Source organism: Sitodiplosis mosellana, unplaced genomic scaffold, assembly GCF_009176505.1.
Source record: "Sitodiplosis mosellana isolate CC-2019 unplaced genomic scaffold, AAFC_SMos_1.0 Smas_scaffold_6167, whole genome shotgun sequence".
Classification (NCBI taxonomy): Eukaryota; Metazoa; Arthropoda; class Insecta; order Diptera; family Cecidomyiidae; genus Sitodiplosis; species Sitodiplosis mosellana.
In genome coordinates, this window is record NW_022601408.1 from 614,359 (window position 1) to 639,798 (window position 25,440).

A 25,440-nucleotide genomic window follows, 5' to 3' on the forward strand; every position below is an offset into this window, starting at 1 on the left:
TTGAATAGATTAACAGTTTTATTAACAGAAAAAAAAAATCTTCAGTAAAACTAAAATGTGACAATTATCCATTCGACAGTGCAACGCTGTTAATTTAGATTAAATCTACCATGTTATAACTATACGAGATGCTCGAAGAATTTTCCATAGAATGAAAATGACAGCGATGCACTTTTGCATTATGCTCTTTATTCGAGCGAATGAAACAAATTTGAGTGATTATTTTAACAGATCCTGAGCTTAATTTGATTATTAGGTAATGTCTAAGATATTTTTTGCCATAAAGCGATTTTTTCATCGAGTATAATTTATGCTATCTTTTTGTATTTGTCGAGAGTGTTCAGTCCTTGTCACAAAAACAGTTATCGTTTTTTTTTTTTTTTTTCAAATAAATACAAGCACACAAACTTTTGTTAAACTTTTCGTTATGTCAATTTTTCTATCTGATTTAGTGTTACAAATTTCTTGCATAAAATTAGTACACTGACTCTAAAGTAATCTAAAAGTAATTGTTTGAATACCCAAAAAGAAATTGACACCAGTTTAGTGCTGGTATGCTGCATACTGTATGTAGTGTGGTGTGAGAGCAGCAAACCAGCACTAAACTGGTGTCAATTTCTTTTTGGGTACTAGGCTAAATTCTCAACGCCAGAAATAAGTGTGACATTTCCAAAACTCCGATTAAACTTAATTTTTCTTTTATTTCAACAATTCTTGTCTCGAAAACGTCACTCTCATTTTTGACCCTATAATTTTGTACTGATTCCCTTCCCCTCTCTTTCTTTCTCTCAAATAACACCATTACTCCTGTTTGCTTTTTCTCAATCCACTCACTGTTTAAAACTTAAAGAGCGCCAGTTTGCGGGGGTAAGTACATTTAAGTTAATAGCGTATTTACATATATTTCTTATAACTTTTTTGTGTTATGTGTTTCGTTTAAAAAATAAAGTTTGAATGTATTTGCAATGTGTGTATTGCAGTAGTTGACACTTGTTTTACGTTTATACGAGTATTTTCGATTAGTTCATGTTTCGAGTATAAGCATGACTTCGGCCATAATGAATTGTAAAAATATCAAAGTTTTGATATAAATATTTGTATACAAATGTTGACGAAAAAAAAATAATTCTAAACTCAAATGTATAATAAAAAACGGTAAAAATGCTGTAAAAATTCAAAAGAATCATTAGTTCCGTCCTGTAAAAGTGTTCAGCGCTTAATTTTGCCTCTTAACAAGGAATTCGTGTTGGCGTTTAGCTAGCTGGGTTGCGGTACCAACTGTGTTTGTTGTGCATGTCGGAAGTGGGTTTGATTTTGTGGAATATTTGTTTGGCCATTTTTAGCTTGTTGCATCTGGTGGAATCTCACTTGATTGTTGGCAATTTGTTGCAGTTGACTGTGTTGTTGCAGTTGCTGCTGACGCATGTCACCTTGAGTGGCGAATTCCTTTGCCTGCTCTTCGGCGGCTGCGGTTAGCACTTCAGTGTATTCACGAATCAAATTGGCAATTTGGAAAGCCTACGAATGTGTTAATAGAGATGAATGAATAACATTAAATAGAACAAAACAGAATAGAACGTCTGAAATTAACATACCTGTGCCGTGGTTATAATGACTTTGGATTGCTTCTTATCCGATCCGGTGATAATCATGAGACAATTCATATTTGGTGAATAGGAGAGAATCGATGTGTAGTCGTATGTACAGAGTGTATTTCGAGATCGATGTTCCAATAAATGGACGCCCTTTTGGTCAACAGCTAGCCACAATACTCGCGGCCAGTTCGATGTAAATGTTTGCATAACATCAAAAATAGTTGCCTTATGCATTGGCCAACTTTGGATTAAATTCAAAAATGATTTCTTCGCTTCGGCTGAGGTCATGCCGCGCAAAGATTGATGGTGCATCGCGACGGCTTGTTGGGGCAAGTTTGGTATATATCGTTGCGGCAAACAATGCGCAGCCACTGGTCGATAGTCATGAACAATTTCATTGGGAGCATTTGCGTTTGTGATAAAGTCACCTAATTCGAGCTGTGCTTGCAGTGCGGTCAACATGACTGCCTCCATTTCGGTAATTGGGAAGCGATCACTTCTCATTTGATGCAGCACTTGGTGATAAAGAAGCTCCTTCTCAACCGCATCGTCCAAGTTCATGTACTTATCGTAGAATAGATGTTTTTTGAACAGGAACAAGTGATGTTGTCGCCGACAAGCGGCTGGTAGATTCGTATTCGATCCATTTTGATTCTGTTGCACTGCTTGAGCGGCAGCGTTGCGATATTTTTCCCATTTTGACATTACATCGGCAATTTTCTCATCGGGCATTAGACTTCGTTCGGATGCGCCAAGCACTTCATAGATAGCGTATCCCAGAGCTCCTTCATTCAAACCAATCTTGTTTTTGATAATTTCCAACACCTCACGAGCAGTCGAGCTTGGATGGAATTCGACCGAATGATATTGACCATCCATGAAATGGAAACGTGCGTAGATTGGTCGGCGATTAATGGTGCAAACGATTTCTTCTCGGGACGGAGGCCACAGTCGACGACGTGTGCCCTGCGTTCTATATAGACATTTCTCGGCGAAGCGAGCATATTTGCCTTCTTCGGTGATAAAATCACTAGCGCATCTCTTGAGGTGAGCTATCAAGTATTTGCGAAGAACCTTCAATGGTGGCAAGATCACACTGCACGCCAGCGATAACAGTGCCCAATGTCGCAAATTCACTCGAGAGTTCGGATCTGGATGGTCGGTTGTTTGTTTAATCAACTGCAAATACAATTCGTTGAGGAGGCTTTCTTTGCGCATACTTCGTTCCATTATTGATTGAATAAGCGTAATATGTTCATCTTCGGCTCTTTGGATGGTTTCGCCACTCTGTCCAAGACCAGCGTAATTCAATATGGTTTGGAATATTTTCAACATGATTTCCTCTTCCGAATCGGGTATCTTTGTCAAGCTTTGCGGCAATAGTTGTCTACTGAATGCCCAGTAGGCATGAGGGAAGCCTTTATATGTTTCGCCATGGTCTTGAATTGTTGCCACACCATGTTCGGCTCTCAATTTTTCAATACGATGCTTGGACAATCGACGTAATGTATTTCTCAAGAAACCACCCGCATTTCCATCTTGTGGTTTACGCAACAGTTCGTTGGTATCAACCAAATGGCGTCGACAGACTACAACATTGTGATGGAATCGGACTCGATCTTCGTTTGTTACACCCTTGATTCGTTTTTGTGCCGGGCCATTAATGGCTTCATTGTCAGTGATCCATGAGGACAATGGCGGATAGTATGAAATTATCAAAGATCCGATCTCATTCTTTTGCGTAGTCTCGAAAACAAAACATCTTTGTTGATCGCCAGCTGGGTTTTGTGTTCGATTCAAAGTGATTGTAATGAATGAATCACTCGGATCCAACATGATTGATTCAACGGAATCGTAACGGAATTCATAAATGACAAATTTGTCGTCCGGTTTGATTAGCATAAGTCCCTCACAATTTACACCCAAAATAAGGCTATTTCCATAGCTCCAATAACCGCGATAAATGACTCCAAACATGGTTGTACCGTACAGTGGGTATTGCATGACGCATGACAAATAGAGCACTTTGGCCGTTAATTCTGATCTTCCAGCGCCGTATTGTCGATGTGCTTGTGCCAAGATTGGTACCCAGAATGCATCCTCACGTGTTCCCGATATTCTCTCCGGCAAGAAGCTGCTAACATCCGTGTAATACTCTGGTTTTGGTTGAGCAGATGGATCACCAAGAGCAACTTGTGCCTGCAATCCGGACAGCTGTAATGCCACTTTTTCGCTCACAGGGAAGTCATCACACTTAACGACACTGTAAACAGCCTGTGCATATAGCATATTCACTTCAATTGGATCTTGTGACAGCTCACGAGTGCTCTTGAACAATCGCTTCTTGAAGACAAACCGATTTTCACCAGATCCAACCTGATTACGGCGTATTGTGTTGCTGCCTCCGTTCATCGATGATGGCGTTGTGACCGCCGCTGGTTTCGTTTGCTTTAGTTCCCATGCCGCAATTATATCGTATAGATAATCATGACTTTTGACATGGTCTTCACCATCGGGACGAGATTGATAGATTGCCCAACCGTCCGTATTGCATAAACAGAGTTTTTCAGCTAATTTTTGGACAGCATCGGCAGCGCTATCAGTTGGATGAACGTCAATTGCTTTTGTTCTACCATCGAGGAAGAAGAATCTACATACGATTGTGCCAAGGCGTCGCATTGCCTGTAGAAATAAAAATTAAGCCATTTTATTAGTTATTGTATCGTTATTTTTAACGTAGAATTTTGTGATGTGTGAAGGACATGAGTTATTTCATTATATTTCTTATTAAGCGGTTGTAATTTAATCAAAGTTAGCAAAGTGTATTTCGTGCGATAAAATCTATTTAAGCACGGGCAAATCTTTTTTTTCTTCAAATGTCCATGTTCTTCAACCATATTTTTAATGGGGATCTAATAGGTAGGTTAATATGCTTTGGCAAATGTTTAGCAATAAAGTCAATGAATAGGGGAAAATGACTGAAATTTTATGACTTTCACTCAATGCATCCAATTATGTCAATGAAATCCAAGAAGATTTCATCTAACCACGAACGTATGCTGCTGCCTGTGTAAATCGTTCGCGACGTACCTTTTAAGTTCTTTTTTAGGTTTTAATATTAGATCAATGTAAAGAATGTTATGAATAATGAAAAATGAATTATGATTTATGGATTCAGATCGGAAAAGAGAGAAGGTAGTCAATTTCCTTACCGCTACTTCAACTGAACTTGGTGGATATTGACGCGGAGAAACCTTGGTGTATTTACAATTATCCAAACACCATTGAACGTATTGCCTCAGTTTACCTAAGAGGAGAATCAGAAAGAAGAAATGAAATTAATAGCAATATAACGAACTGAAAGTGGGCAATTAGTTTACCATCTAACATTTCGAGATTCTTCTTCAAGAAGCATGCATAATATCTGAAATGATGAAGAGAAATTGTGTTTAATCAATTTTAGTGCTCAGTGATCATTGCATGTTATTTCATTATTCTACCAACCTTATGAGTAATTTGCTTGGTTGAAAAGCAACAATAGACAAACACATAAGTAGCCAAATGCGATCAGTCCATTCTGGGTGTGGATTGTTGGTTGCCTGTCGCATACACTGCACGAATATCTCATCACGCAACTCTTCTCTCTCAATGCCTTGCCCAATAATGTACTGAATCACTTGTAATTCTCTTTCTGCATTTAATTCACCTCGAGCATATTTGCACAAATCCTATTTTTATCACAAGAAAAATAAACGGACACGTAATTAGTTGGATTGAAAGGAAGAAATGGTGACATTTCAAATGTACCTTGAAAATGTTGCATGCGATCGTAACATTCTCCGGATCATACATATGAATATGAGATGTTGGTATTGAGTTTCCGCGATAGTATGTAATCATTTCGTATTTTGGCACCAAGTCCACAGACTTTCGTCCTTTGCGTGTCAGAGTGGCGATGATCGTTCCTTCCGGGGTTCGTTCATGTGTATTGAAATTGTTTTCAGCAAACTCAAGGATATCAAAGTACACATCATCACGAGTTGCTTCACGCTCTCTTTCAACCACATCGGTTTGTTGCATTTCTTGTAATTTCTTTTCCACGCGAAACTTTCGTCTTTCGGTGCGTTCGGATGTGAATCCATAGTGATTCTGTTGTGCATTGTTTACATTCGCAGAGTTGAGAGTAGGCGGCGTGCGCGAGTTCAGACGATTATGTTTCGGAGATGATGGTTGCAATGGAAATCCCACTGTGTTATGCTGTTGTGGACTACCTGATCGAATGGCCTGATGAACGGATGGACTTTTTGGTCTGTGTAGAAAATTGAAATGAAGTGGGTAAGTTGACATTTTTTTGGTATCGTTTATTAATAACTATAATAATGATACAAACCTCAATTTTTGATTAGCTTCATAGGAATTCGTCATTGGTTCGGGCACCTCAACTACCGGTGGAAGTTCATGGCGTGGTATGACTGCTTCGTAAATTGGTTCCTCTTTTCGTGCGGTATTTTTGGCAATCTTTGCACTGGCTGGTTTTTGTGGCGGTTTATTCAATGGAATCACTTCAGTTGTTAGATCGGGCACATTTAGGCCCATTGGAGTGTTGTTACTAATACTGTTCGGTGCCATTTTGGGTAGGTTTGGCGGTGGCGGTGGTCTCGACGTCGGTTCTGGAAGTGACGGTACGCCCATTTTGGCACTTAACGAACACTTATTCGAATTAGTGCGTTCGTTTTCCATGATCTCCATTTCTTGTTGCAAAACATTCTCCAGTTCAACATCCAAATCATGAAACGCTTCCTCAATATCATCGATAATTGATGATGTGTTGTTGTTACCATTATTTTTACCGTTTTCATGCTCATTTCCATTATTACTACTGCAACTGCTGCTGTTGCTGTTGCTGTTGCTGTTGCTGTTGCTGTTATTACTGTTACTGTTATTTGGCGTTACTTCGCTTAAGAATGCAAACAGATTGTCCAAATCGACCGATTCGTTGCTTTGCTGATGGGCCACATTACTGTTGACATCCGCATTCAACTTGTGATTTATCTGATGTGCAATCTCGGACAATGCTTCAATCTCCTCTCGACAAATACTGTAATGAAAACGATACTCGATGAACGTTAAAGTACAGATAAATCCCGTGTATCATCTCCACTTGTATTGTTTTTTACATTGAAGGGCGTTGCACGCACCTTAACATTCACAATACAAACTCAATGCGAGTGGAGACGCCTTATGAAAAATGGCACAGATTGCTAGTGCTAAGGTTTATCTGTACTTTATCTACAATTTTGCTGGACACATTCAATTGATATGCAGAGGTGCAACAATATCGAGCATTTTCAAGGCGTGACATAAAATAGAGTTAGCGTACTTTGTGTGTTTCTACTTGTTTGTGTTATATGGATCAATAAAATGACAAGCTGACATTTAACTTATGAAATAAACTAATTGATGGAAGAACGAAGCATAAAATAAAACTTTAACAGAAGAAATTATACTTTTTCTCAAACAACATTTTCCATGTGCTTCACTCATTTTGACAGTTGTGCATGATGATTTAAGCATACAAACCATATCACTAAATAATACGTGTTAGATTATTGTAATCCGTGCGTTTTGGCAAAATTATTATTCACTGATTTCTAAACATTTCCATTGAAATGAAATTATGAACACAAAATAAAACTTACTCTTCATCCTTGCCAGAACTCCTAATATTTATTGGCATGCTTTGAATAAATCAATAATGAATTAAAATGAAAGATGAAACTGAATAAAAATGAAACTTTTGAAAAGAAAAATTCTTGTCGTTTGAGCTTAACGTTCGTTGTTCACCAATAAATAATGATTCCCGTTCATGTGAAATCAGACAATTGTTATTCAATTTGTGTTTCCATTTGTATTTACTATCATATTCGGTCATCTAATTAAATTTGTGTTGTGTTGTTCCAAAATACAAATTTTTTGTCCAACAAAAGATGTAAATTGACTTTAAAATGAATTAAAAATGAAAAATATATTGACTATCTGAACAAAGTGATTTAATATGAAAATTCTACGTGAAAAACCGAGCGCTACGATGTTTAATCTAAAAGCACGAGAAAAAAATTGCTCGAATCACCAGAGAAAAAAAAAACCAGGAGAAAAGCCTTTCTATACTATAAAACGAATGTTACTTCACTATTAGACTGGTCTGTGAATGAAAAAAAAAGGAGTCTGCACGCATCCGTACTATAACTACGTACCGTTCACATTCTTCAATAGCTTTGCGTTCGTCTTCTGCTTGCTTCTCGCTGATTTGTTTCTCTCGTTCTTTTCGTTCGGCTTCGAGACGTTCGCGTTTGCGCATTTCTTCTTCGACTCGCCGCATCTCCCGAAGTGCAGCAGCCACCTCACGTGCAAATAATCCACGGAGATGACTTTGGATGACAATACAAGCCCGACGTTTGCGTAGAAAATCGATTCGGGATTGCCATCCTTTGTAAGCGTGTTGGATTTTAAGGACAGCATTTCGAATTCTATTATATTTCTTCTGTTGGTTGTATCGTCGCCACTCCTTCTGGATTATAATTGCGGTTCCGTTTATCACTTCTTTACGTGCGTCCTGATTTTAATTTTATGCCCAATTAGTATCTCATTTTCTTTGGGTTATCATTGTTATTTTGACATTTTTAAACTGAAACTCACCTCTAGCGGCTCATGAACCACGCTGCGTAAAAATACTTTGGTTTTGCCCACTTGCCACTCAGTCTGTGGAATGTTCAACTCAGCGATAACCGATATCACTTGTTCGCGATTCGATTTTATACCGTGTCGTTTTGTCAAACATTGATATCTATGAAAAGCGCACGGAATGCATTAGTCATTGAAATGAAGAATTTATTATTTTTACTCACTTGTTGACGAATTCATCAAACGTCATGTGAATGGGAAAGCCCTCCCGTCTGATTCGTATAATATCGAGCATACCAAGATAACGAAGTTGGTCCAAAACTAGAGCGTCGTCGTAATCGTTTGGCAGTTTTTCAGCATTTGGTTTAATACATCTCACATACCTATTATTCGAATTGATTTTTGTTAGTAACTGACATTTGAACAGATTTTACTAGGCAGGTACGGTACACTCACCATGGGTTTGTGCTTTGAAGTACATCCACAAGTGATTGAAGCTGTTGTCGAAATGTATCCGAAACCGTAAGTTTTCCTTTTGATGTTCCTCGTTGAATTGTGGTTGCAATAGCGCCGTTGTTCACTTGATTTTGATGCTGAATCGTAAGTAGATCCGAATAGGAGGCCAATTCTTGAACAAATGGATTACCACTTCGACTCATGAAATCAAACAAAACATCTTGCTGAACATCTCGATTCTTGTCAACAAATCCATCGACCGCATAGCTCACACAACCAGCATAATGTCTGATGCCGAACTCAGTTTCCCAATGTCGACGATCGGCACCCTTAATATAGCAACTGTTTGATTCGAATTCAGCATGTAAATTTGTTAAATAGGCTGTGTCTGATCCTTTCGGCATGTGACATTGTTCCGTTAAAAGTTTCAAAATGCAACGGGGCGGCTTTTCAATCAATTCCAAGCACTGTGTATTATCAGTGAATTGAATATGCGAAAACGTAATCTCTTCTTGTTTGTACTGTAAATAATAAAGCGATTCGAGTCATTCGAGTGGCAAATGAAAGCGGATGAAAAAAGGGGAAAAAATGAATTAAAATGGAATAAACAAATAACTCGTGTAAAGAAGTTGTGTTGGAGGACTTACAATTTCTTGTTCTAATGCAAAAACGTAATGATTGAAGAATTTGTGCAGTTTTTCATTTGTATAGTTGATACACAACTGTTCAAAGCTGTTTGACGCAAAATTCTCAAAACCGAAAATATCTAAAACACCTAAAAATTTGGTCGCGTCATTTCCCGGATTTATGCATGTATTTATATGGTTTATTAACCATGCAAACGTGCGTGAGTATAGCGCTTTGGCCATCTACATTAGCAAAAGAATTCCAAAAATATTTTCAATAATTAAAAATAACATGGATAAAAAATAGCGCAGAGTGCTTTGAATGAGAAAAAAAACGATATTTACCGCATTCCGATTTTCTCGTGCTTCCTGTACTTTTAGCGGAATTTCAGTGATGTTGCCTCGAACGTTAATCTGTCGCTTGAGTGCGACCTGAATCAGTTCATTTTCTTGAATTCCCATCACTTCGGCTACAATTTTAATAATCTCGTTATCTGCTTCGGTGAGTTCACATCGTTCTCCATCTACGTCAGCAAAATCTAAATTTCCCAACCAAAGAATGGCACTCAAGACTTTTAAGATGCCATTTATGATGGCTTCTGGTATTTGAAGTACAGTAAATGCTAAGCGTAACGCCTCGAACCGCTTGGCTTCCGATTGAATTTCGGCTTCACCGTAGGTGGCGCCGTTGTGCGTGTTTGGGCCACCATTCAAATACCGATAGAATGATGGATCTCGGAGATGGAGAATTTTGGCTAAATCGTCGTTTCGTTTACCTTCAGCCACCAGTTGATAAAGTACATGGTAATTCCGTTCGCCAGTACTTTGGAACGTAATTCGAGATTGTTCTAATAAATAATCCTGTATAATACAACCTTTAATACACCATTTAGTGTCGAAACAGACTTGCATAAATTTGCCGAAACGTGAGCTATTGTCATTTCGTATGGTTTTCGCATTACCTAGACAAAATAGTTACAAAATATGGAACGGTTAATTTTTTTTACTGAATATGAACGCGTGAGAATAAAAGACTGACGCTACCAGGTTTTTCGCAAAAGCGGGGTAAAAATCAGTTACACGCAAAAGGGACATTTCAAAAGGTTGCACGCAAGAGAGAAGTATATTGTTGTTGTAATCACGGCTTTAAAATTCAAAATGCGACAAAATAAAATGTTCCGTTTGCGTGTAACCTTTTGAAATGTCTCTTTTGCGTGCAATTGATTGTTATCCCGCTTTTGCGAAAAACCTGCTAGCGTCAGGCTTTTATTCTCACGCGTTCATATGTACTACATTAAAGTATTCGAAGATGCAATACACTTACCGAATGCCTCTAAAATTGTGTTTGCTTCGAGGATTTGTTGTTGCACCCACGTGGATACATCACATGTCACCGAGCACAAATATTGCAGCACAAATTTGGTCGTTTCAGTTTTTCCAGCTCCTGATTCACCCGATATAACGCACGATTGGTTCCGGTCGCTGTCAAGCATATTTCCATACGCAGCTTCTGCCAGCGCAAACACATGCGGTTCCAGCATTCCAATTTTTTGACCATGATATTTTAATACATAGTCCTATTTGCCATGCAAAATGAAATCATTAGTCATCACTCTTTCAGAATGCATTTCAAGCGGCATTCGCCAGCCACCAAATGCCACAGAACATTTCTTTGTTCTTATTTCAATCAATTTGTGGTGTGAATGCATTTTCTATCCCTTTTTTATGGTGTTTTTCTTCAAACTTACCGTTGTGTAACAATCTATTTCTTTGTATGGATTCACAGCGATTAAGATACTGCCGGTGTATGTCTGTTTTGCATTTATTTTTTCGCATTAAGGAAAATCGGTATATTTGTGTGTGTGTGTGCTTATTTTAAAACTAAGCGGTAACGGAATTCTTATTTTCGGTGCAACAACTGCAAACAAAACAAAATAAAAGAATCGCGTTTGACTTCCTCTCTATTTAAAATACAACCAGTCGGTTTAGGCTTTGCGAATGATTTACTAAAAGTCACATCAGCCAAAACGTCGATTTTTTGCTCGAATCTTATTTAAAATACACAGAGATGAGTTGAAGAATTGCCCTGAGAGAAAATGATTTTTTTGACTTTCAGCGGCTTATATCACCCCGCTAATAATAATTGACATGAAATCTTAGGTCCAACAATGGAAGTGGGGCAAAAATGAATGGGTGTTTATTCTACCGTTTGCTCTCCAGTGGAATCAACTGAAAAAAAGGACTAAATCGCGTGTAATCACCATACGTCAGTGATCATTCGTTTATGCTTCGTATTTTTCGTTGACATGCAACACTGACTTTTATTGACGGCATATTTTCCACTTGAAAAGATTTGTGTGGTGCCAAGATGTATAAATACAATTACATGCCACAATTTGTTACCCATTAACCTGTTCAAACACATGTGAACATGCACAAATGGGTACACAGTACGCACCGGCTATATTAATTATTACCGCCATTGGTATTATCGCATCAGCACGCACAAAGTGTGTACGTATATATTACTCGAGAGTGGAAGTGATACGACATCATTTATTGCTCGCTGATGTGATTCCGATTCGGCTTTGGCTTTGACTTTCAGCTCCCTTGTTCGTTTTGGCAATCCCGTTACGTTGCATGTCTGCAGTACGCTTTGCAAAAATAATAATTGATTTTAGCTTTATTTTTTGAAAAGGATACGTATATTTGATCTCGATCGTAGCGGACTTTTAAATTGTTATTTATGCCATTCTCATCGATATCCGATATTGAAGTCATATCTGGTACACCTAAATCTGGTGTGGACCCGAGACGACCTGAAATGGAAAAAAATTACATAATCAAAAATTTAGAAAATTAAAATACTCTGAATACACTGTGCTTTCTATGGTAGGACTCGCGTGTCAGTTTTTGTAAATTTATGCGAATCAGTACTGACTTGCGATGACAATGAGCCCCTCGATTGTAACATCGCAGTAGGGTATCAATGAGACTTTTAACTCAATTGGATTCTAATTCAAACCACGTGGTGCTGTTATCATATTGAATTGGAATCCAATGAGAATGCGTTTGTTAATTCCAATTCAACGCGTCAATTCCAATTCAACTCAATGGGATTCAATGAGAATGCTACACCACGTGGCCCACAACAAGTTCAAGTCAATTTCAAAAGTTAGAAGTCTCATTGATACTCATCACTTGACTTTTATTCAAGTTTTTCGTTTTTTATTCAAGGAAAAATTGAAATAAATTGTTCAGTAGCAGTCAAAGAATTGCCGGACTTTTGAAAAATGAAACTGCTGTCCAATAATTCTTCAATAAAATAAAATTCTTGATGAATAAAATTCAAATTTTCCACTGGAGGTAATTTACATTCTACAATGAAAATATTAAATGGAATATTTTTAAAATAAAATCAATGGAACATTTTTAGCCATCAAACATCTGTCGCAGAATTGTTAAAATTAGGAACTGGAAACAATTCGACCAATACAGTATTCAGGCATTCAGACAACATCAGAAAATAATATGCTCATTGCTCACACCACTCTGGCGATAGTTCAGTCGAATGATAGATCTCCATCATTATCCCTTCCATACCACTATTCGTGTTCGCATTGAAGTAGAAACAGTGACAACACAAACAACATCATCAATAAAACAATATAAGAAGAACGATAAGTCAGCAAACTGCCTCGAATTTGCCATTTTCCTATGTTTTTCATTTAAATATAGTGAAATAATAAATGACACAGTGGCTTTTGTCATTGTTCGCTGCTATGGTTATAATTTTCTGATGTATTAGTGTTGCATCGAAAAAGAAAAAAAAATGAATAGGGCAAGAGGACAATGAACTTGTGCTCATCATACCATTTGGTATTAGAAGCGGCGCACGATACACAAAACAAATGGAAAAAAAAGCAAAACGCATAAAATTCGTATTATTATTATTGTTATTATATACTTTGGAACATGTGAAGCCGAGCGCTGTGCCGCACTCGCAATGTCTATTCTATTGCTATTTTTTTCTCTTACGCTTCCTAAATACAAGCTCTTAAACCATGGGTAGACACATGATCACAAAAATCAGAATGCTCTTTCCGCCTTCGATGACTAGTATTCGATATTCAAACGAACTTATGAGGATCAACTAGGTATAACGCCGAACTCGAAAGCCAGAAAAACAATGTTCGAGCGAAATGCTTGTTTAATACATATTACGCGACTATATGACATAAACAACAGCGACATAAATCCCATTTTTCTATCGGCTTTTGTATTTATTGCCATATCTTTGGTTAGACACACAAATCGGAGCACGTTTTTCTTTTCTTCTTTCATTCGACTTAACCTCAGGTTTTTTTTTTTTTTGAATCCCTTTTTTTTTCTTTTTCTTGCTCTCATTCGCTATAACGAATATGGGTTTTGTGTGTGAGCGTACGGAAATCGTTACGAGGCCTTCGTGTGCGCATTATTCAATCAACCACATTTTCGTTGATTTTGAATTGTCAGTGAAAAGCAATGCCGAAATCAAATTTATTGTCAATGTACCGCTTTTGAAGTGATATTTAATGCAACATCAACTTTCTTCTATCGCAATGAAGTCGAAGGGAAACAAAATACACACGCACAACTCGTCCAAAACATAGCCGGATTTTGTCATAACATTTATTTACTTATAAATAGATTCCATAGAGTGCAACGATCAGAAGAAATGTGTAGTGTGTCAACGAATCCATTTAAATTTTGCTACTGTGTGTCCAATGAACTCAGCTGAAAAGCGTGGATATTTTTTAAGTGCATTCAATTTTAAAGAAAGCAAACGTGCATTCGTTTATGCGTTACTTCACCAAGCTACAGCGGTTAGAGCACAGAGAAATATTTGTTTATTTTTCCTTTTGATTGAAATTTATGAAAAGAATTTTAGGAAAAGAACGCACACTTCCTGACTGAGGCATTTTTTTGATAAGATGTATTTCTTGGGTTTTGATTTTCGTCTGTATGTGTGTATGGCTTATATTTTTTTTTAGTTCCTTTTGTGCTGCCGATGCGCCATACGTGTCCAAGTTATTATGCAAAAGTAGCGGAATACAGCTGAACAGAAGCAGGTGCTTATCTCGCACACAAACAACCGTCCAAAGCATCAAATAAAATTGAAAGTGTATCATAAAGAGAGGACCGGAATCACAAAATGTAATGTATACAATCCTATGCTTTGACGTTTGTCACAATATAAGCGCCACCAAGTCTATGGAAAATGAACTATGGAATACTATATGGAATGATGATGTTGAACGTTTGAACGTTTTCCGAGCATTCAAATTGAATACATTGGACTTATACGAACAAAAGAATCATGGCACAGATGGCGCTTTATTTTATGCATTCCATACACATTGTGATTCCGAGAGGACAGTGGGCCAGAAACTGATTTCTTTTTCTCTGTAGTTCGTTCGACCAAACATAAAATAACAGAATGAACCAATGCAGATGTTTTGGTGTTTTTTTTTTTTTGCGAATGTGCCCATCTTCTTAAACACTTTGAGTCCTTTTAATTGTTTTACGATTTGCAGTTGATCGTCGGAGCAGATGCTTAATGCATGGGAATCATTGAATGCCCATGCCCATGCTTTATTTTTGGTCTGAGATCCAAGTCGATTCTTCAAATGAAATTAATACAGCTGCTAAAATATTTCATGGTTTACACGATTTAATGATCCATATACGATAGCTGAGATTGCATTGGATATGAAATTTGTGGTTATTCATCTATTAAAAATATTCATACACAACATTCGTATTAATCATATATTCACCGACTCGATCGTACTACTACTTTTGGGCCGCATCAGACCGATGAATTGGACGAACCAAGTAGAAATAGTTATAATTGAATGGGTGAGATTGAAAACAAGACATATTTCCACAGTATATTCAAATGAAACACTAAAAGAAAGATTTTTTTAAAGTGTAACATCGGCAGAGAATTTTTCGAAGTGAAACACCGCGTGTTTCATTTCAATAAAATGTGTTTTCCATGATTCACTTTGAAAAACGTTTGCGCTGGTGTTTCGTTTGTAAATACTTGTTGGATGATGTTTAGGTTCTAGGAATGCATGATAATTTTATTGATAAGGAATGCGAATTTCGATGTGGTGATAACACCCATGGATTGGGCACATGAAATACTGTTCCAGAATCGAAAAAAAAAAATTTGAAACTTTTTTTTCGATTTTTGCCCGTTTCGGATCGTCTACATGGGAAGTTTGTATGAAAACATTACATTGGTTTATATGGTAAAATCTAGACATGGCCAAAACTCGGATTTCCGAGCGGAATTCGGCAAAAATAATGTGTCCATCGCTCCCAAACCCTTATGTATACAAACTGATGGCTTCCCATTGAGCCATCATCAACCAGCTTGGAAGTTCCTATTCCCTCGGACGTCGAAAACTCATGCTATTTCGCTCACACTTACGTGCAATTTTTACCCGTATTGTTATACACATCAACAAAGCGGTCTGCTTCACCGTAGAAAAGAAGTGCGCAGTAAGGAAACAAGAACGTACATGTTTTAGCAACGTGGCTTCACTAGTGATTATGAATGAACGTAATTTTTCGTTACATTTCTCATTACGTTCATTCATAATCGCTATAATGCAACGTTGCCGAAACCTGAACGTTCTTGTTCGTTACTGCGCACTTCTTTTTTACGGTGAAGCAGACTGCTTTGTTGATGTGTATAACAATACGGGTAAAACACCGGCGCTCCGAGGTTTTCATACAAACTTCCATGTAGACGATCCGAAACAGACAAAAATCGAAAAAAATGTTAAATTTTTTTTTTCGATTCTGGAACAGTATTTCATGTGCCCAATCCATTGGTGTTATCACCACATCGACATTCCTTATCAATAAAATTATCATGCATTCCTAGAACCTAAACATCATCCAACAAGTATTTACAAACGAAACACCAGCGCAAACGTTTTTCAAAGTGAATTATGGAAAACAAATTTTATTGAAATGTAACACGCGGTGTTTCACTTCGAAAAATTCTCTGCCGATGTTACACTTTAAAAAAAATCATTCGTTTTTGTATCATAACGATATATTGTCAGAATATGTCTTGTTTTCAATCTCACTCATTCAATTAATGAACATTTTCAAATTGCTTTGACTCGCGTTCATCGTTTGGACCGTTGGACTAGATATTCGATCGTTCGGTGGTGTCGTGCGGGATGCGGGTGCATGTAAGCACAGATCCTGATTGCATTTCACAAACTCATTTGATGCACTTACATAGATTTGATTCAAGTGTTGGATTCCATGCACAAAATAGAATGATGTAGTCAATATTTTAATCAATCATTCGATTTTGATTTTATATCTAGCATATCATTCGAGTAAATCTACCGTACCACATTTACAGATGAATGCGCCACTTTTTGCGTGTGCCGAACATTTTCTCAAAGTAAAAACCTATCGAATATAAAGAAGAAGAAAAAACTTCTTTTTTTTTTCTTCTCGAAGCGAACCAAAACGCGTGAGTGCATCCAATTTTTGTTTCGATTTCCATTTTGTGAGATGAATTGGTTTAACTTCGTAAAAAAAGTAAAATAAAAGCGAAAATATGCAACAAAATCTCTTTTGCACTGAATGTGTCTGTAAATGATTCAGAAGGCAACATTCGATTTTACAAGCGTGTGCTCCGCATTCCACTAACATGTTTTCATCACTTATTGTTGGTCTTGGTCGAACCGTGTCGAAAATTTTAACGCATTTTCTTGGCTATATGTTCCGTCTTAATGGCTATTATTTGGATTCTCTTTTGTTATGCCCGTGACAAAAGAATATTAACTGCATAAGCCCACCAAAATAGTAATCATTTATCAAACTTTAGAACAATTGAAACGACTAAGCAGTTAGTAAATTAGACATTTAGCGGTGTCATTCACATCACGAAAGTTGTTTATGTTTCGTTTCTATTTGGTTTTACTTTCAGCTGTTATGTGTTTCATCGGCGCAATTCTAGACCCAACACGGCCTTTGTAATGTGAATGCATGTGGAAATACTCTTGCAGTTCGGAAGATAAATGGATGCAATTCAATAACCACGGAAAAGGCACCGTGTTAAAAGATAATCATATGCACATAAAAACGTTTCCGCTATTGCCAAATAAAATCTGGTCGTTAGAAAAATGGAAAGAAATCAAAGCGTCATTTTGGGTTGTCTTCGTGGCATCAATTGAGGAAACGGGCCATTCGATAAAATAATGCTCAACAACGATATACGCTTTTGAATGTAAAATACTCGCAAAGGTTTCAGCATGCGCCTGAGGTAATAATACATCGAAAACACTTCAATAGAGAACGTATTCAATCTGCTCTTCATTAGAAAAGATGATTCGTAATGAATTACAAAGTTAATTGAAGATATATGTTTGCTTGCACAACGAATGATGAAAACTGCTTGCAATTATGTGTGGTTTTTCTTTCAATTCAATTTGGGCTTGAACTTGCGCGAAATATATGAATATATGGCGCACATACACATATCAAAAGCATACTTGAAATATGAACAAATTGAGAATGCTAAGCATTTTCCAATTGTTCCATTTTTTGAATAATTTCTTTGGTCTTCTCTTCAATTTTTCTTGTGAAAAATTTGTTCCACGCGAACACAAAGGTTGAGAGCTGTAACTTTCACTTGTTATTGGCGCAGAATTTATGAATTCAACGGTAATAAAAAGAAGAAGAAGAAGAAGAAAAAGAAGAAAAAAAAAATAGTTGAAACTCGTTCGCTGTGTGTTCGTACAATTGTATGTTCGTATTTTTATTTAAATGCTTACAAATTACCATCGCTCGAGTCGGCATATTTTCGTGTTGATATCTTCGTTAGTACATTACAATCAGTCGTTCAGTCGTACATAATTTTTTGCCTTAGTTTTTCATTTAGCAACTCAGTGCGGTGCGACGGAGATTCCCATGTGAACGGCTGTGTGTCACCGCTATCGTGTTTATATTTCTATTACCAATTTCATTTCAATGGAAATGCCGTTCATTGTGAAATTGAAGAACTTTTCGGATGTGAGTGGGTTGCAAAATCCATCAACAGTGAACTAGCCACTTGTGTTTGCGTGCGCGCATGTCGGTCGGAAATATGTGTCGTACGAAGTGACAAGAGAAAATAAATGCAATCGAAGAAAGGTTCATCACCTCCGAATGGTTTTGAAAATGGAGTTTTATTGATGCCGTCATAAATTCAAAGCAATGCGTTACATTTTGCTTTCGTAGAAATTCGTGTACACATCATCGTGAATGTGTATCGGAATTTCATCCACACCAAATTTAATGATTGGCTGAAGCTATGATAGAAAAAAAAAAAAACTATTATGTGTTAGAAAACGCGTGCGAACAAACGGTCATGAATGATGGATATTTTGTCTTCTTGTTTTGCTTCGCCAGATTTTCGCTTAATCATTCGGCTACGAATGGAACAGTTAAACAAAATGCGCAACGCAAACAACACAACGATGGAATGAAGAAGAAAGAGGGATTGAGAGAAAAAGAGACCGAAAGGTGAACACTCAACAGTCAACAACTCGTATCGATGACTCATTAAGGTTTCATTCACATTGTCCACATACTTATGTTTATCAATGTATATTTTCTATTTTATGACTCTTTAAATTTCGGCGAATTATACGTAATAAATGAAGGTTTGATGTAGGCTTCCCCTCACAATATCTATTCAATGTGATGTCATTATTACGTGACAGATGACGTTTATTTTCGATGGGTATTTCATTCGTTTTAAAAATGTCAAAGAACCAATTTATTCAAAAGTTATTGACATTACAATGAATGTATGCCGACATATCAAATCCATTCAAGTATGAAAACTTTTAATACATTTGATCCGAAGTCTGAGACATTTAATATTAAAGTGCTTTGAACTAAATCTTCCACCTAAATGAATATATAACAGAGATCTGGTCTTTGTTTTGCATAGGTAAACAAGAAATCGTAAAAAACAAACAAACAGAAACACAATCCATTCAAAAATGGAATGTAATAACGTCACTCTTGCTTAGAAGGAACTCATTTATTGCATTTGAAATGCTGACAAATCAAACATATATATTGCAACTAGTTCAATATCACATTCAAATTAAATATATTGTTCGAACGTCGAATTGAAGAGGAAAAAATGATATTGAAATGCGATACACGTTAATGACGCTTCCTTTATTAACAAAACGATTATCTCGACATTTCTATCGATGGAGGAACAAATTTCCGCACCAGTAATGAAAACCTAAGCCGAAAAAATTGACGCATCGGCTTTGTCGATCCTCTGCTTTATGAAGTCAGTATGAAGTTCAAGAATGCGACAGAGAATTTAGCTGGCATCGCAATATTCACGTGCCGGATATAAAATAAACGAGAATCGTTACCGTAAATGGGATTCTTTGCATTTTGAATGGGACAGGCATTCGTAGTACAATATTACGAAGGCAAATCGAATGGCATATGTATGAATTTAATCACTTGGCATAATCGTGTTTGGTTTATGTCATATCGAAATTGAATATTAACTACAAAATACTTGATTGCATTAGTTTTAGTGGCAACAAAGGAGTGAAGGATATATATATATATATATATATATAAAGGAATAAATATAAGGGCACGGTCGCGTAAGACGAAACCACGGAAAAAAGTTAAAAGTGGAGAAAAAATGGTCTTAAAGTTATTAGATTGCTATGAAATTTTGCACCAAACTATTATTTCATAAACTCAATATATTCTGAGAATTTCATGGAATTTGGATTATTTTTTTGTAGACTCTTTTTTGAGGGCGTAAATTTCTATCGAAAATTTACAAAATCAGTAAGTTAAATACATATTCTTAAAGAAAAAGGTTCAAATTTTAATATTCAGTCGACAGAAATCACATTCTTCTTATCGCATCCTGTTTTTTTCTTGTCAAGAAGTTTGTACTGACTTTTTGTGTAACGTTACTGACGTCACTTTAACGTCTGTAGATTCACCAAAAATATGTTTTCAGCGTAATCACCATTTCTATCGTTTCTTTGATACTTTATCTTGAAATTCTTGGTTATGGCCCGAAAAATAAATCGCTAGATTCGCTAATTTTTTTTTTTTAAATATAAATCAACCTCGAAAATCACTTCCAAAATTGTGTGACGTTACTGACAACTTTGAACACCTATAACTCCATAATCACAAGTGATAGACAATACTTTAAGCCATTGAATTATCATTCTTGGGGAGTTCTATCATATGCAATGATAAAACTATGAGTTTTAATTATTTTTTGAAGAGATTTGAGCAAAAGCGTAACGTCACTGACGCGCGACCGTGACCATAAGTCGCTGAGAAATTAAATAGGTTTAACGAGAGAACGTCCGGAGAAGTGTATCTCCAATTTTGTGTTTTTTTTTTTCAATTGAAATATTTAATTTTATGTATCGAATAAAATAATTTTATTTCTCAGCCGCTCAAATAATGATGATAATTGAATGATATGTACGAATTGCGAGAGACTTTAGCCAACCATTTCAACTATGAAAACATATTACATCTTCGTCTTCTAATTCGGTTTTCTACAACTTTTCGTTTTCGCATTGAATAAAAATGAGAACAATTATATTAGTGCGCACAGAGAAGCAGCACCATTGTATTTATCATCAAGATGTTATTGCTGTAGTTTTTATTTTCATTTTTATTTTAGTATTTACTTCAAACGAAATAACGATTCTGGCTACTGTATACGCATGATGCATTTTAATCAACAAACCGAAACTGCCGCTCAGACTCCCTCTCTGTTTCTCTTTCTCTTTGTCTTTCAACACAAGTGTGAAAAAATAGTGGGACGCTCGCTGGAATGTGCTCATAGAGATCGAGAGAGCGTGATAAATGGATCCAATGAAATGTGCGCAAACTTCATCGACTTAAAACGGATGTATTGCGTCTATCAAGAAACAACACAACGTATGACCACATCATTTCAAAGTTATTAATTGAAGTGAAGAAAAAAATGACTCGTGCCCAGCTTATGTTCTATGGACTTCTCGTGTGTATTTTTTTCCTCCTCTTCAAACTTAATTTGAAAAAAGACTCGCATGTGAAGTAATTTCAGCATATTTCATATGCTTCGGCGCTTATATGTTTGCGCTCGTAAATTTCACGATGGAAAAATGTCAGACAAATCCAAATTGTTTAGTTAGTATTTATACGGAAAAAGCGCATTGCGTACATAGAAAATGATCGCATTTAAATTCGTACAGAGAATGCCTACAAAAAAATAAATAAATAGCATTGCCGTTTCACCAAAATCTGTTGAAAATTGATAGCAATTTACATTAATTCTGTTTCAAAATAAGAAAAAAAAAACATTTTCCGCATACTTAATTAAATATTTATGGTTACAGCGTAATGTGACTGCGCCACTAGCTACCAAACATCTAGCTCTCTGTAGATAAGTGAAAAGATAAAGAATTTTTCACTGCATACTCATCAAGTTGATTGCATTTTTCACACCTCAAATGGTTTTGGGACGGTTTCTAGGCGAAGAAATAATCTTTTGTACGAACATATTTACGTGTTACTATCGAACCGGAGGCATGTCATTTACACCTATAGCGTCTAACGAACGTTCGCTTATCACGAGCTTACAACTTTCTTCTTTCCATTCTTTCTTCCGCACAAAAACCCACAATTGCAGGTAGCATCTACAACGCCCCGATAATGATGTTGCATTTTAATTTATTTTGAAACCCAGGAAGAGGCAAACTATCGATAAACTGTAAATAGTCAATAAACTGTTCGATTTTATGGTAATCAACAATTTGGTCAAATTAAAAACCACGATGTCGCGTTTTGCATGTACATTTTGCTCCTGCTATGTTTTGGCTCGCGCGTATATATATAGGGTGTGTAAACTCATAAAAAATAAAACAAAGTAAAATAGAACGGGAATGCATGCCAGTGGCATGATGCCAGTGTATTGATTTCGTGTCTAGTGTGGCTAATAAATGGAACGATTTTCTGCTTTGCTATATGAACCAGCGAATGCAGTAATTCGAGAATAAAAAAGGTGCTTTCGATTTCGAGCAGTCGATTCCAATTCCTGAAATATTGCCTTTTAGACGGACGAATTGATTGCCATGCTTGCGCTAGATAAAACAAAAGCCAAACCTAAAATAAATAAATAAATAATGGTGAACACATGCACATCGTCATTTCCCTTTTCGCCTACACATTTTGCTTTCATCTACCAAAAATAAATGGGAACATCGTTTATCGAATAGTGTCTATAGCTGAAATTATGAGCAGAGAATGAAAGCCAAACGCAACTTGTGTTCGTTGTATTTCTCCAAAATCATCTCCATTGCGCTTAATTAACTTCTTTTTGTGTTTGTATTTGTTTATAAACATTACGTCCAGACTCATTAGGATGAGACACCGACATTAAACATTTTTTTTTTTTGCATTTGGATTGCATGCTAAGTAGCTGGATAAATACTGAAATGCTGCCAAAATGTGTCATTAGGCGTTTTCCGTCTATATCGAATTGTCATCATGTTTTGTTGCATAAAGGGCTTCTAAATGAGCTACGGCTAATTGAGTGGTGCTCATCGTTTGTATTTTTATGGTTCTATTGTTTTGGTACAAATGACAACAGCACAATGCATTCGGTTGCATCGAGTTGTATGGAAATTTCACAAATGATAACTATAAAGGGAATATTGTCAACAACCAAAAACAAGACGCTAGAGATTCTTCAATCAATTTTTCTTCTTCTATTTGTTGGGTTTTTTTTTCCCTCTCATGCATATTTGTATTTGTGCATGTATAGATGTATGTGTGTGTGGTAAATTACTTACCCTCTGCAAAAATTGGAACAGCCATGTTGAGTTTGTGTGAGTTGATGAACGTTTTAGAGTTAACGAGGTGTTGTCGTTGTGTTGGTGGTGGTAGTAACGTTGTTGGCGGCGGCGGCGGCAATAAGAATATCGTGAAATAGACAACACGGCAATGTGCACAAGGATAACGTTGCCCTTATGTGCTGTATGTGTTGGTAGGAAAAGGCACACACCGTATCCCGATACGAATGTCCACGTATTTGTCGTTGGTATTGCTCAGCTCGTGCTATATTTTTTTTCATTGGCAGACACATACACAAACACACACCAAATGCGTACAAATGTTTGATGGATGCGCAAAAAGGGTGGTTCCACACAACAACTTACATATACACAAAATGATTTGTGTTCAGTTCACTGTTCTTTTTTTATTCTTTTTTTCCGTTGCTTTTTATCGTTTGTATTTACACTTTTTCGAAAATCTTGCTTTGATGACAACATCAACGATGTCAAAAAAATTAAATAATCTTTTCTATTTTCCAAGAATGTTTCTATGCTTTGGTAAAATGAATTGGGTTACAAACTATACGCGTCTTTTTTCGCCTTATGATTATATTAAAAATTTAAAAAACTATTACGAAAAATGAATCAACAAAATGAAATTTAAGCCGATAATCAGAAGAATTGTGATAAGAAGCTGCCGTCTGGATTTATGTTGGAAAGAAGAAAAAAAAACACTATTCTTCCAATTCTTTTAATTTGAGTGCCTCGCTAATACACACGCTTGTATCACGATCGCACGAGTCATGAATGAATTTCATGCTATTGATTGATGGTAAACAGTGATTCAGACTTTATGCATCTCTTTCCGCATTCAAATCCACTGAATGTAATACAATTGAAAACCCATTTTAAACAGTAGTCTGCATGTTTGTTTTCTGCTTTTTTCTTCTATTTTTTTTGTGTGCACAAAACACAACCACTAACGAAATATTTCTAAATGAATAGACGAACACAGTTAAACTTATACAATTATGATTGCCGAATGTCTATCAATTTTGCACAAAAATTAAACGCAACGTCGATTTTTTTGAAGCCAACAACTTAAAACACATTCTGCTGATGATAGAATTTGTGACTCCAATCCACCATACACACAACAAATTCATTTCGCTTGAATCTGTTCACTTCGTCGACTTTTGAAACATATGATTATTGTTTTATCCCTTATTGTGTGTATCTTGTGTTCGACCTGCGTTCAAAATGTGCTGGGAATCCAACAACGGCTGACGAAGTACTGAAAACCCAAATGTTAAACGGCAAATGCCATACCATCTGTGTATCACTGTATAACAAACAGCGCACAGTTTGTACATATGTTGTGCAGTTTATCCGCTAACTCAGTTCGTTTCCCTACTCTCTTTGCTCTCTTCATTTCTGCTTTGCTTGTGAATTCACGCACACAACGATACGAGATATATTTCTCACATTAGCCGCATGCTAGCACACGATTAAGTGATAAATGGGAGAAAAGCGAGAGAGAGAGAGAGAGAGAGAGCGGGCAGCGCTAGAAAGAGAGAATTGCATATGCGTATATGTGTTACTATTGTTTGTTTATTATGCGCTAGCAAATTTCATTGTAACCAAACTATTTCGAACATGTGTTTCCAATATAATTTTTCGGACGTTTTTTCCGTGAATTATTCGATATTCCCAAAAAGCTATATCATTTGACATTCAAAGTCAAACAACAACAAAAATACTCGTTAACACAGCAAATTTTCAGACCGAAAAGAAAATAAACAAATTGCAAAATGAAGAAACAACCGCGATATAAAACCGAAGAGTAGCGCCATCTCTATTCATTTGGAACATGCAATTGACAAATCGGTCATTGAAATCAGCCGACTGATATGTATTTTCATTCAATAGAAAACCAACGAGGTACTTTTGCATGCAATTTGCGTTTAATTTGTTCTTTTTTGCTCAGGTCAAGAAAGCGCTATCACTTGATTTGCTTTCGTTTTTCATGAAAGATCAAATCCGTTGAAAATAATGAACAATGTGAACTTGGGTCTCTATACCAATAAAAACTTAGACGTCGTTGCCGAAAAATGTGTCATAAAAGGAAGAAAATTGAAAATGATTTAGATTTTTTTTCTCTAGCGTTAGCTTTATTTCAAT

The 25,440-nt window shown here is 36.4% G+C and overlaps 1 protein-coding gene across 2 annotated transcripts; it reads right to left on the reverse strand.

Annotated features, from left to right (window-relative positions):
• LOC129575429 (myosin-I heavy chain) lies at positions 1 to 24,677 on the reverse strand. 2 transcript variants are annotated; one of them, XM_055459045.1, is made up of 18 exons: positions 24,589 to 24,677; positions 23,278 to 23,812; positions 12,062 to 12,177; positions 11,107 to 11,169; positions 10,683 to 10,935; positions 9,704 to 10,320; positions 9,380 to 9,601; positions 8,733 to 9,253; positions 8,501 to 8,659; positions 8,292 to 8,439; positions 7,850 to 8,208; positions 5,986 to 6,693; positions 5,403 to 5,904; positions 5,100 to 5,323; positions 4,976 to 5,019; positions 4,808 to 4,902; positions 1,596 to 4,277; positions 1 to 1,518 (listed from the first exon to the last, which is right to left on the reverse strand). In XM_055459045.1, the coding sequence occupies exons 2-18, from the start codon at positions 23,300 to 23,302 to the stop codon at positions 1,258 to 1,260; spliced, it is 6,999 nt and encodes a 2,332-aa protein (XP_055315020.1). In that variant the 5' UTR covers positions 23,303 to 23,812; positions 24,589 to 24,677; the 3' UTR covers positions 1 to 1,257. The 2 variants fall into 2 exon arrangements, with proteins under 2 accessions (XP_055315020.1, XP_055315019.1); XM_055459044.1 differs by having other exon boundaries at positions 23,278 to 24,658.
• Positions 24,678 to 25,440: the final 763 nt, after the last annotated feature.

Excerpts from the sequence above, each read along its gene's own strand:
- LOC129575429 (XM_055459045.1), bottom strand. The coding sequence starts at position 23,302 with ATGGCTGTTCCAATTTTTGCAGAGG. Across the intron at positions 9,602-9,703 it reads CACGAGAAAATCGGAATGCG|ATGGCCAAAGCGCTATACTC; the intron begins GTAAATATCGTT and ends TTGCTAATGTAG. Across the intron at positions 6,694-7,849 it reads GCTATTGAAGAATGTGAACG|TATTTGTCGAGAGGAGATTG; the intron begins GTACGTAGTTAT and ends TTTTCATTACAG.